Source organism: Fukomys damarensis, unplaced genomic scaffold, assembly GCF_012274545.1.
Source record: "Fukomys damarensis isolate Sample0158 unplaced genomic scaffold, DMR_v1.0_HiC HiC_scaffold_19, whole genome shotgun sequence".
NCBI lineage: Eukaryota > Metazoa > Chordata > Mammalia > Rodentia > Bathyergidae > Fukomys > Fukomys damarensis.
In genome coordinates, this window is record NW_022900931.1 from 47,451,147 (window position 1) to 47,463,940 (window position 12,794).

At 43.8% G+C, this 12,794-nt stretch overlaps 1 protein-coding gene across 1 annotated transcript in view; it reads left to right on the forward strand.

Moving 5' to 3' along the window:
- Cd48 (CD48 molecule) overlaps positions 1–12,575 on the forward strand; it is a 32,278-nt gene extending 19,703 nt beyond the window's left edge. The window contains exons 3-5 of the mRNA XM_010616650.3: positions 3,244–3,552; positions 7,348–7,614; positions 10,187–12,575. Of these exons, the coding sequence (XP_010614952.1) occupies positions 3,244–3,552; positions 7,348–7,614; positions 10,187–10,266 (656 nt within the window). The 3' untranslated portion in view covers positions 10,267–12,575. The remainder of the gene's footprint in view (positions 1–3,243; positions 3,553–7,347; positions 7,615–10,186) is intronic.
- Positions 12,576–12,794: the final 219 nt, after the last annotated feature.

A 12,794-nucleotide genomic window follows, 5' to 3' on the forward strand; every position in this document is an offset into this window, starting at 1 on the left:
TATATATATATATATATATCAGAAAATTGTTTACAGTAAATATTCCTTCAGTGTTGTGATTTTCCCCTTGGGGAGAAAATTTAAAAGGGGATAGAGGAAAAAAATAGAATAATAGAATAGAAAGGGATTAGAAGCAAGGCTGGAGTACAAAAACAGATTATGCAAGCTTTGGGAACTGGTGAAGAAGACAGGAGGGAAAGAAAGGAAGAAACAAAAACAAGAACAGTGCAAAACAAAATTAGAAACAATGTTCTACACATATAAAAACAAGAACAGTCAAGAAAAATAGAAAAGATTAAAAATTCATAAAACATTTTTGAAAATTAAAAAGCAAAGAAAGGAGGAAAAGTAGGGGGGAAATGTCCACAGGGCATGTCTCTGCTGTCACTGGTTGGCAGAGGAGGGAGACAGCCCAGATCCCTGCTGATTGATCCCTGCAAGCCAGCAGTAGAATTATGGCAGTGGTGGATAATCCCAACAAACATAGGCCTTTAGTTCCACTGAGGTTTAGTCTGGTCCTGGTTTCTGGCTGTGAGGCTAGGAGCATAGTTTTTCAGCCTGCAACACTCTGAATTACTTCTGCCAGCTTGAGCTCATCTCCCTGATCTCCTGACACCTTGAACTTGGTTTCACCTCACCCTGACACTTGGAGCCAATAGATGGAGCCAACCCCGCAGCTATTCTGAATTCTGACTTCCATTGGTCCCTTTCCAAAATAGCTACCAGTCAGTCACCCACCAAGAGAGGCGTCTGAAACCACATAACTCACTAGCACTGAAGTCTGCAGTATCCACTGCTCCATTCCACTGGTGCATTTCTCCATGGAAGCCTCTGGGTAGCCAGTAATCACCATGACTCTCCAGGTTCCAGCCACTCCTCCCACACAAGAATCCAGGGCTCAGGAAAAAAGTGCTGCATGCCATCTCCCTCCTCTGTGTTATAGGCCCTTTCTTAGTTCTCTTCATGGGCTCTAATTCTCACTAGATCCTTGCTGGGATCCAGGGACCCTCTTTCCTCCTTCTCTTCCTCATGATGCTGTATTCCAGCATCGGGATTCCAAATATCAGAGAGGCTGTTTCTCTGTTGCTTACCATTCTGCCATCTTCCCAGAAGTCTCTTGGGACCATAATGCTGAGTGAAATAAGGCAGACACAGAAATTTGGATTGCATGGCTTCTCTTATATAAGAAACCTAAAACATATGTAAATAAAAGAGTAAAATAGAGATGGTAAGAAACAGAAAGGCAGATGTGTTTCAAATAGGGAAGGGGATCAGAGAAAATAGAGAAGAGGGATGGCAGGAAGAGGGATAAAGAGATTAGCAATGCTTAAGATGTACTATATCCATGTACCAATCCCCTAAAACAAATATGATTATTATTTAGCACAAATATACACTAGTTAAAAAAAAAGGTCTGGGCATGTAGCTCAGTGCAAAGGCCTTAGGTTCAACCCCAGAGTGCAAAAGGAACAAAATTTAATTCAGTTAGAACGAGGAAAAGAAATTTCAATAAAATATGATTTTTTTAAAGCTGACAAGCATTACATCAAGCATGAAAGCCAGAAAAATAGCATAAACTTTCAATTAATTAAACATCTTCATGCCTCTACAGTATTCTGTTGTTGAATAGCTCTGGCTTCTGTTCACTTCTAACCTTGTTTTCTTCCTGTCCCAGACATATTACCACATGCCTGAGGACTTGGCCAGTGAGGGCAGCCACGTTCCTGATGTCATCTCTTCAGCCAAGTGGCTAGCAGTTCCCACCCAGGAGAGTCTGAACCACACTCAGACTAAACATTTCTTGGTTCTAGTTCCCCCTTAGCCAGATTCCAGAGTACCCACAAATGTGACAGAACCAACCCAAATAGAGATGTTAGGAAGGGGATGTTGGGTTGGAAAGAGGCAGTGATCTAATTAGTTGTGTTAAAAACGTATAATGTTTTATAAAACATATTGGCACGCAAGCGCACTGTTGGGGCCCCAATGCGGCCATTTAAAGGGCCCTGGAGCTTCGGTCCCATCACTTCTGCAATAGCTGTCACTAACCCAATAGCTGTCACCTAATATTTCCATTTTGTTACCTTCTAACAACTTGAAAATAAATCGTGAATGCGTACATGAGTCATTTTTACAAGAAAAAAGTACAGAGTAAAACGTTATCAATAAGGCAAACCTGTCTTCATCTACTTTCCATAATATTCTCTCCCCCGCTTTCCCTCCCTCTCCCTCTCTTAACACCCATCCACTTTACCCATTCCACACCATGCATTCTGGCCTCCTTTTCACTGCTTAAATACAGCAGGAACACTCTACCACTGGGCCTCTCCTGCAGCTCTTCCTTCTTCTACCTGTTCACTATCATCCTACATATCTGCTTGGCTTTCTGTCCTCCAAGTTTTTGCTCATATGTGACCTACTAATCACCTTATAAACGACACTCCCCTCCCAACCTCTTCCAGCATTCATGAGTCCTCTTACTGTGTTCTACACTTTCTCTTTATTATAGCAATTATTGTTTAACATGCTATATAATGTATTTAGTTATTGTGTGTATTGCTTACTCTAATGTCAGGTTGAGAATCTTTGCTCTTTAATTCACTGACATATTCCAACGGCCTCATGTAGTACCTATACAGTTCTCAATAAATATTAGGTTTTAAACATTCTTAGACTCAAATTAGTGGTCATATCCCCCAAAGAAATTTTACTAGTATTTCCTCCATCCCCTACCCTACACCCTGGACAGCTCCTTGTGTGTATCTTTACTATAGTAACCAAGATTTCATATCAGGATGATTTGTTTTTGTATCTGTCCCACACTAGTGCATTAAATCTTTTAGCATAAAATCATATCCTGTTTATGTTCTGCCTCTGGAGATTTGTATAATGCTTTTTGAACTAAACTGAACAGACAGGAAACACAAACCCAGAGAAGAGACAGAACTTATCACCAATTCATTGGGTAGTCTATTGGTATGAAAGTAAGAAAGAGAGTCAGAGTCAACTCAGGGTCCCTTTTCTATATTGTCTGAGGGTAGAACTAGATAATTATAAGTAACATCCCCTGACCCCCGCATTGTTTCTCAAGCTCCAACTTTCACTGAATTCTTGATCAGAGGACATGAACATGTGATGAAGCCCATAACCCCCACCCCCACCGCTGGCAGAAATCTCTCCCTTCTTCCCAGGCCATGGTGGCACTACTCTCTCCAGGGCAGGTTTCACTCTGACTTTCATTGACAGGTCATTCAGAATCTGAGACCATCACCAAGGCCACTGGCAGCAACGTGACTCTGCAAAGCTCCAAGAAACTGCTTGATAACTTCACACATGGCACCTGGTTTTACACTACCAACCAGAAGATTATGGAATGGGACCCAAAAGAGGTTTACTCCTTCAACACTAAATTTAAACACAGAATCAGACTTGATAATCAAAGTGGTGCATTACACATCTACAACGTCCAGAAATCGGACAGCAGTACTTACATCTTGAGAGTGTCAAAAGAGGACGAAGATGAACGAGAGATCAAGATAATCTTGAAGGTGTTTGGTGAGTTAGGGAAACCAAAGTGCAAGTCCCACTCCAGGGCCCTGGGTGGACCACTTCCTGGGACTACTGGGGACACTGTCTGGGAGAAGGGGCAGAAGGTCTCAGACAGACTTAATTCATTTCCCCCGAGGCCCATTCTCTTTGAGAGTGAGCTTCGGCCAGCAGACCCCCCAAAAGGTGTTTCCTTTCTACTTCCTTCACGCTGTCAAATAATGAACCCGTATCAGTTCTGAAGACATGTTATTTATATTTCTGATCTTGGACTTCAGACTTGTGGGGAAAAGTATAAAAAATTAAGGTTGAGACAGGAGATATTATGGAGAGTTTTTTTTTTTTAACCCATCAGAATGAATGCGACAAAAACTTCCACATAGCTCCAGCCTCACCAGGGTATGAGGAATAAGGACCAGGGCATTCTGCTTGGAGTAAGACAGACCTGGGTGCAAAATTCTGGTTAAGTAAAATAAGCCAGGTGTAGAAAGACAATTACCATACGTTCTCACTCATTTTGGGAAGCTAAAAATATTGATCTCATAGTAGAGAGGAGAATAGTAATTACTAGAAGCTAGGGAGGGCAGGAGAAAGGGGAAAGGTTGTATAATGAGTACCAAAATACAGTTACATGGGAAGAATAATTCTAGTACTCTATAGCACAATAGAATGAGTGACAGGTATTGAACCCAAAGAAAGGCACTCACTGAGCTACATCCCTGGCCCTTTTTATTTTATCTTGACACAGGGTCTCACTGAGTTGCCCAAGCTGAACTAGAACTTCCGATTCTCCTGCCTCAGCCTCTGGAGGAGCTGGGATGACAGGCGTGTGCCTCCACACCTAGTTTATTTGTTATATATTTCACAGTAACTAGGAGAGTTGAAAAGGTTTCCGACACAGAAGTGATAAATGCACCAGGTATTCCAGCACTCTGGGGGGCTGAGATAGGAAGATCCCAACTTTGACCCCAACTTTGGATAACCTAGCAGTTTAGTGAGACCCTGTCTTAAGATTTAAAAGTGCTGGGGATGTAGGAATGTTGGGAATGTGCAAAAGTTCCTGGGCTCAATTCTCAGTACTACAAATTTACTAAATAAATGTTTGAGGAGATAAATGCTAATTATCCTAATTTGATCCTCGACAATTGTATCAAATTATCATACCATACCCCATAAATATGTAAAATTATTGTCTATTAAAATTTAAAACCAAAAACAACAAAAACATCTCTGATCAGTCATCCACTTGTTTTATGATCTTGGAGAAATATCTTAATATCCCTACGTCCATATTAGGTAAAGTTCTTTTGACAGCAAATATCAGAAACCAATTTGCTGTATTTTTTTACTCAATAAGGACAAGTTATTTTTAAGAAACCAAGAGCAACTCAAGCAGTGCAGAAGAGTCCAGAAGAAATACATGGGAAAAATATTGAGAACCAAGGTCCACCTAGAGTCCCCATGCTCAGGAATCTGTGGGCAGTGGCTATGGATTCCTGTGATTGACAAGAGTTATTTCTCAGAGTTTAGGCTTTTATAACATTGAGTTTAAATTCTCGGAGAGAAAAACCAATTTGTCTGACTTGGCTCAGGTTTGTGGCTCTAATCTACACCTTTATGGCCCAAAGGACCAAGTAATACTATGGAAATGAGGCTCCTGGAAAAGCTCCCATGGGGTTGGGGTGGGCAGTGATTGCAGAAGAGGAACCAGGCTGATAGCTTTTCACTTGGACCCTTGGGTTCCTCATCACATTATGAAGGTGATTATAACCTCCTCTCAAGGTGTTTGAGGATCAAAGAGGAGAAAACACTTTTAAAATGTTAACCTGGTGCAGATGAAAGGTGCTGAGTACACTTAGGTCCTACCAGCTAGAGGGTCCAGGGTGTAAGAAGCCAGAGTTTCCTCATTCACTGCCTCCACATTATATATCCCAGAAATACGGGAGGTCTTGGGAACAGGGAAATTTTTGGCAGAGGTATTCTCTGCAAGACCAAAAATAGAGAAAGTGATAACAATTAAAAGACCCTATTTGTATCCCATTTACCAACCTCTGCAATTTCTGCGGTGTAAATGCGTTCATCGGAGTTGATTCCAGGTCACTAAAGCTTTTCACAATCAGCTTTTCACAATCAACACTTCTGAGTACCTAAAAATCCACACACTGACTCGGCTCCAGCATGCCCTGCCTGAGAGTAAGACCGCCCCCTCCCCCAGGATGTGATCAGTAGGAGAATCACCATTTCAGTCCAGCCCAGACATTTGTGATTGTTCCGATGGGGCATCTTGGAGCTCAGACCACTCTGGCTGGTTCAATCAATACCATTAACAAAGCTGTGTTGGTCATGGAGGGAAATGTAGAAGAAGTATAAAATGTGAGGATGAAACACAGGAAATGGTGAAAACAAAAACAGTATAGATTTTGCACTTAAAGGATGTAGGGGTGGTTGTGGTGGCCCATGCCTATAACTTCATCTGCTAGGGACGGTTAAGGTAGGAAGATTGAAAATTCAAGGCCAACTTGAGCAATTTAGTTCAACTTCGTCTCAAAATAAAAACTAAAAATGGCTGGGGCTATAACTTAGCAGTAGAACACACCACAAAGTTCACTAGACTCAATCCCTCGTACTCAAAGAAAACAAACTAACAAACAGCACGTGGGAGAAGTCCAGCAGTCTGAGATAGCTTCAGGAAGCAACGGAAGAGTTCAGGAGGCCATACTGGCAGCCCTTGCATAGTCTCTCACCACATACAGTCCAGAAACAAGCTGTGATCTGGTCAATTCTCTGGCACACTTCAATCCAGTGAGGTCTGAACTGCACAGATTCTGCAGGTATTTTGCCATTGACTAGAATGAAAAGATCCCAGAGGATTTTAGGGAAACCAGACCTAGGTGAAGGATCAGATGCTGGGATTTCCTCTCATCACATCTAGCAGCAGGACAATGGTAGTAATGATAACATAATTTTTATCACAGATGCAATACTTACACCCTACCGAAAGAATTTCTCTAAGGACAATGTCATGTCATCTTTTCTTACTAAATGGTACCATGAAGGCATTTTGCCCATGAGTTTGGGGAAGTTAACTTCATGAGAACAAAACCCAGGACCAATACTAGTCATCCTCCAAAGCTAGTGTTTTGTCCTTTCTGCCTCATGACCTTCATCCATCTGTCTATCCATCCGTCTATCCATCCATCCATCAGCTACTTGTGGAATACCTGCTGTGTGACAGACACTGCACTAGACATTGAGATATCAGGGTTAACAGTCACCACTGGCATATGTTGGGGTTACAGGAGGCTCTGATCTGCAACTCTGCCAGAGTCTAGGAGGATGGCATTTCCCTGTGGTGGCTGTGCAAAGGACTTTGCCAGGTGCGGGCTGACCTTGGAGCTCTCCCTCACTCTGAGCTTGAGAATTCTCAAGGAGCAAATTTGCCACAAGGTGCCAGTCCTAGGCATCTCAGATAGTTGGGATACTAAGTGTGACCCCTGCTGATCTCAACCAGAAGTACCCTGTCTTTCTAGCTCATAGATGATCATCACCTCATTTTGTTCCAGGTTGCAAGTAATGGACTCTGGCTCCCTCTTGTGGATGATGCTTAGCACCACCTCCAAGAAGGAGTTCTTGGCCCAGTAAACCTCCCCAGCTCAAAACTGCTCACTGGCTCCCTCTGTAGGAGCCTCTTCTTTACTACACTGCCCTCCATGGCCCTCCCGGGTTCTCTTTGTACTTTGTTGGCTAAAAGCCTACAAATCATAAATCCCTTACTTCATTTTATAACACCTTTCTTATTTTCAGATACTGTACCCGAGTTCGTGATAAAAACGGAGATGATCAAAGAAGTGGGTGACATCTGTTATATGAATCTCTCCTGTAAAATACCAGACCCATCTGCTGGCTACATTTGGTATGGAGACTCAGGCCCCTTACCAAAGGAGCTCCACAGGAGTGAACTTGAAGTCACCCTTACACCACAGAACCAATCCAAGTTTTACACCTGTCAAATTAGCAATCCTGTGAGCAGCAAAAATGATACAATCTACTTCCTTCCACCCTGTACTCTGGGTAAGAAATAAACCTTAGGGGGCTGAAGTGAGTGTGGCCTCTGGCTTTCTTTTGATTTGAGAAAGTTGTGGGATGCTACTCAGCTTTCTGGCACACAATGTGGTGGAGAATCTCAAAGGCATCTGGGAGCTCGAGAGACCTGTGTCCTATGACTGACTCTGCCACCTTTCAGCCGGCTTACCTCGCCCTTGAAGAGCTCCATGTCCTCATCAGCAAAAGGGGTCAGGCACAGGCTCTCTGATGCTCCCTTCGCTCCCCCACTCTTATAATGCGCTGTCCTAGAATGTGAGGCCTGGGAGCTGTAGGCCAGACTGAGATATCCAGGTGATTGGTGAGGCCACAGGGCACATAGAGAGCAGTCCGGGCACTGCTGAGAAGACACCTGGAGGGCTTCTGGTGCACATCTGTGAAGGGAGAAGTAGACGAGTGTGAGAGAAGCCAGTGAACAGGGGTGAGAGCCTTATCCTCAGTTGGAGATGGCTAGGTTTGCGCTCAGTGGTGAAGGCAGAAAGCAAACTCTGGGTTTCGTGTTTCTGATTCCTGCCTGTCTCCTGGGAGGATCCACTCACCAGACCATCACACCTGGCTCCAGCTCAGCCCCACAGGTGCTACCGCAGGGTAGCTAGGATCATGGGTTTCAGAGTTAGTCACACCTGGAGTCAATCTGGGAATTGTCACTCCCATGCTAACCAGGTTACTCGGCTTCTCTAACCCGTGTTAAATAAAAGACAAAATATTGGCTCTTATCTCATGGTATAAACCATGACAGAATGAGTGACACAACACATGGGCCACGCCTGATACTGTGCCTGATGAGTCCTGAATGAAAAGTGGCTCAATTAGTCTCAGTCCCTTCAACTCTGGACATGCTTGGACTTGGTGGGACCCCTTATACATTTGGATCAAAATCTCTGCACTTCGGGCCCTAACCTCTCCGCACGCCCTGAGCCCTGGCCTACACACTCTTCCACGAGCACTCAGAGCCAGGTGCTGGTGTTTACTTCCAGCCTGGACTGTCCTGTCCGGCCACAGGGATGTTGTTCCTGGGATGTTGTTGGTTCATAGTCCTCCAGGGTTCAGTCTTCCTTTTCACCTGGGCTGATTTCTTTTCTTTCCCTTTTTCCCTTCTGTGGTACTGATTAAACGTAGAGCCCTCACACTGAGCTACACCCCCAATCCTTTTTTAATTTTTTTCTTTTGAGACAAGGTTTCACTAAGCTGCTATACTGCTCAGGCTCAATCTTGGAAACTCCTCCCTCAGCCTCCCAGAAAACTCCGGGAGTAGTGGGATTATAGGCTACGCCACCACTCAGACTCATCTGGGCTGATTACTTCACCTGTTTCCACAGGTGAGCTGTGGAATCGTATGCTCTTCTTTTTTCTGTTATAGTTTATATTAGATGTCCCTGAAGCCCTCAAGGGCGCATGGGTGGAGCTTTTGGAAGGTGATTGAATCATGAGGTTGATACAACTGAGTTGCTCTTAGGAGGTGAGATCTGGTCAGAAGAAGTGGGTCACTGAGGATGTGACCCAGAAGAGTCTATATCTCTTTCTGGGTTCTTCCCTTAGCTCTCTGCTTCCTGGCTGCTATGATGTGAACATCTTTCCTCCACGGGCCCCTCTGCCATGCCTTCCTGCCTTAGAGCCAGCCAACTATACACTAAAACCATGAGCCAAAATAAACTTCTCCTTCTTAAATTGTGGGTATCTGATACTGGGTCTTGGTGACAAGAAAGTCGCTAAGATACCAACTAGCTGGTCATGTCTTTCTAGCCTCTCCTAGCATGCCCTGCTCCTCTGCCACCAGGAACCCAGTGTGACAGGTTGATGTGTTGATTTGGCTGGGCAATTCTGGCACTGCTATTTGTGCCACATTCTGAGATCCAGAAAAAGGAAGAGGCACAATCCTGTCCCTTATAAAATGGGGGTGACTGCTTACCTGCAGAGTGGACAAAAGCAGTAACACACCACTTGGGGGAAGGGGTAAATCGATCTTGTCACTTTTAGCCACCAAAATTATCCTAGAAAACATCCCTCATCTCCCTTTCTTGGTTATATCACTAGTCTCTTTTTATTATTTCTCCTCTTTTTCTTTCTTCTCTTCTTTTCTATTTTTTTCTTTCTCTTCTCTCCTCTCCTATATCTGTTTCTTTCCTATTTACCTCACAGTTGGTACAGATAGTAAGTGGGGTGGAGAAAAGAGAAAAGGACATGGCCCTTCCATCATTAAAGTCAGCTGTGCATAGCATTATGGGGTCATCTCTCTATACCTGATGCTCTGTCCTCCCTTTCTGCTCTCCCATGTATGGGACTGATTCTTTCCAGGCCTGTAGAAATTTCAAGGTAATTTTCAAACACAGAACTCAGAGAAGCCAGTGATTTTTAAGATTTCTGTACTCTTTATATCTGGATAAGTTGAGCCCTTTCAAGAAAGAAAACACTGCGATTGGATTCAGGAAGGAAATTCCTTTCCTTGGTTTATAAGTTCCCAAGCCAATGTCCAGGACTCCTACCCCTTCTCGACACACCAGTCTTTATTCGACACTTAAGTGCTGGGGCTTTTATCTTTCAGCCCGATCCTCTGGAGTGACCTGTGTTGTAACTTGGCTAGTGATCTTGGTACCCATCATTCCTGGCCTCCTACTCACCTAAAATGACTCCTCCAGCTCAAGAAGGAAACTTCCAGGCCAGACAATCTTGCCTTCATCAGCAACCGTGACCTTTGCCAGGACCAAAGCTCCAGCTGTGTGGGATGAGACAAAGTATATTATCGAAGCTTTTCAATTAACTTTTGACAGTTCGTCATATAACTCTGTGCCACCAAAACTTATTGATAGTTTGAATGCATTAAAAGACTCCTGGAGAGGTGGTTGGATCATGAGGGCCTTATTTTCATCGGTGGGCCAATCCATGATATTTACGGCTGAATGTACTGTTAGGAAGAGGGGCCCAGTTGGAGTTAGGCCCCTGGGACCGTGCCTGGTGCTTTTCCCCCTGTGCACTGATTCCATCTGCTACGAAGTGACAAGTTTACCTCCACTCTGCTCCTTTGCCATGAAATTTCTGCCTGGGAGCCAGCTGGTCAGGCAGTGGAAACTCAAAAAGTATGATCCCAAATAAAGCCCTATAAATTGTATGTCAGGTTCCAATGAAAAGAAAGCTGACCAATATAATTCCATGGTTGTTTTTCAACACACACAGATAGTCACACATGCATTCTCTTCACAAAAAAAAAAAAATGTGACTACGTTGTGCTAATACATTCACTTTTTAAGATTTCTTATGTATTTACTTTTCATGACCATGGTGATCAAACCCAGGGTTTCATGTATGCTAGGCAAAAGTTCTACTGTTGAATTACAATTGTCTTACCAGGTAAACATCAATATGATCATCAAAGTGGATTCCTGAGTCATTCCAAACCTGTCAGACAGTACCATCAGCCTAGACAGACTAGAACATGGGCAAGATCCTGAGATTACAGGATCTGTGTGTCAGCACATTTGAGGGATTAAATTGGACTCCCTCTGACCTCTGTTCCAACATCGATGTCAAACCTGAGATTCCAGCTCTCCCAAAACCCTCTTCTTTCCCAAATTCTGGCCTCCTTGTCAGTGGTTTGAAGAGAAACATACCTTGCTTTGTTTTCCCATGAATATGAGGTCAGACTCACTCCCTGAGAAGTGAGTGTGCAGCTTTACTATGTAAGAAGGGTCCCTGCTCCCACAATTTTCACAGGACCTGAGTTCTCCGTTCTCTTTTCACCACATTGCTATGAGAGCCACTCTTCCAGTTTTAATTGAATCATGGATCTAATGAAACCATCAAATGGACACAAATTTTTTCTCCACAGTCTCCCACTGTAAACAGGGAGGAGTCCCCGAGCCCATCCCTGCATAACATCCAGAACTTTTGCTGTCTGTTTTCTTTTCCAAGTCTCTTCATGAGTACAGAGCTGGGAGGTCACTAACAAATGCTCTCCCTTGAAGGAAATGGCCACGGTACACCATCGTGCTTTCTTCTGACAGCAGGCCAGCTTCTCCCACCTCTTCTTTTACTGTCACAAAGAAACATAGCCTCCATCTCCTCTGAGCAACAGGTGATGCTATGTGTTCACCAAGTCCTTTCAATTTCCCCTTGATCAGCAGAAAAAAATCCTTTTCCCAGAAACCTTTGCATCTGTGTGGAGTCAAGTAATTGGTTCTAGCCAATAGGAGGTGAGCAGAGTTGAGCTGGCAGGAAATAAGGGAATCTGGGAAGTGGAGCCACATAGCAAGGAGCCTGGGTTTGAGCCATTGTTTGGAGAGCAGCTACTTGGCTGCATTGCATATGTGTAGTAAGAAAGTTTGGATTCTTCCTGATACCAGAAGGTGGTCAAGGCTCCCCACAACACACACAATGCCTTAGCACAGCCTGTGGTGCCGTCCCAATGTCAGTTCTCATCAGCCTGCACCCTTCAATCGGACTGTCTCAGCCTCCTTTTTAGAAATTGTTCCTGTTCCTTTCCCCTCACTCTTCTTTGTAGAAGAGGAGGTTCTCTTGGAAACATACACAGGGTCTCACACACACTCACACACACTCACACACACACACACACACACACACATTTGCAGGCACACCTTTCCCGGCATCACATATTAGTCCTCGTACCTTGGAAGCCTCGGGTAAATCTCACTTTAGGTGGCCCAAGTCACAAGCATCAACTCTTCCCTGCCTCTCCTATCTCTCAAGGGAGCACCGGATATATAATTTTTGAGACTTGATACAAAATGAAAATGTGGACTCTTTGTTCAAAACACAGGCAAAAACTACTATTAAAGGTATTGCTGGATGCGGTGGTGCATGATTGTAATCTCATTACCCTGGGGGGCTGAGGCTGAAGAATCTCAAACTCAAGCCCCATCTGGGCAACTTAATCACTTATCAAGACCCTGTCTCAAAATAAAAAATTTAAAAGGGCTGGGCAAAGCCCTGTGAAGGCCCTGGGTTCAAACCCTAGTATCCTCCTACACACACACACACACACACACACACACACACACACACACACACATGCTTAGTAAAAATTAAAGCTTTTCCCTTTCTTCCACAGTTCCTCTTTCAACTTCAGATGGTATATTTTTTTGCCCTTGGATATTGCTCTAAGTCAAAATAAATGAATAAATGTGAAATTATACCCA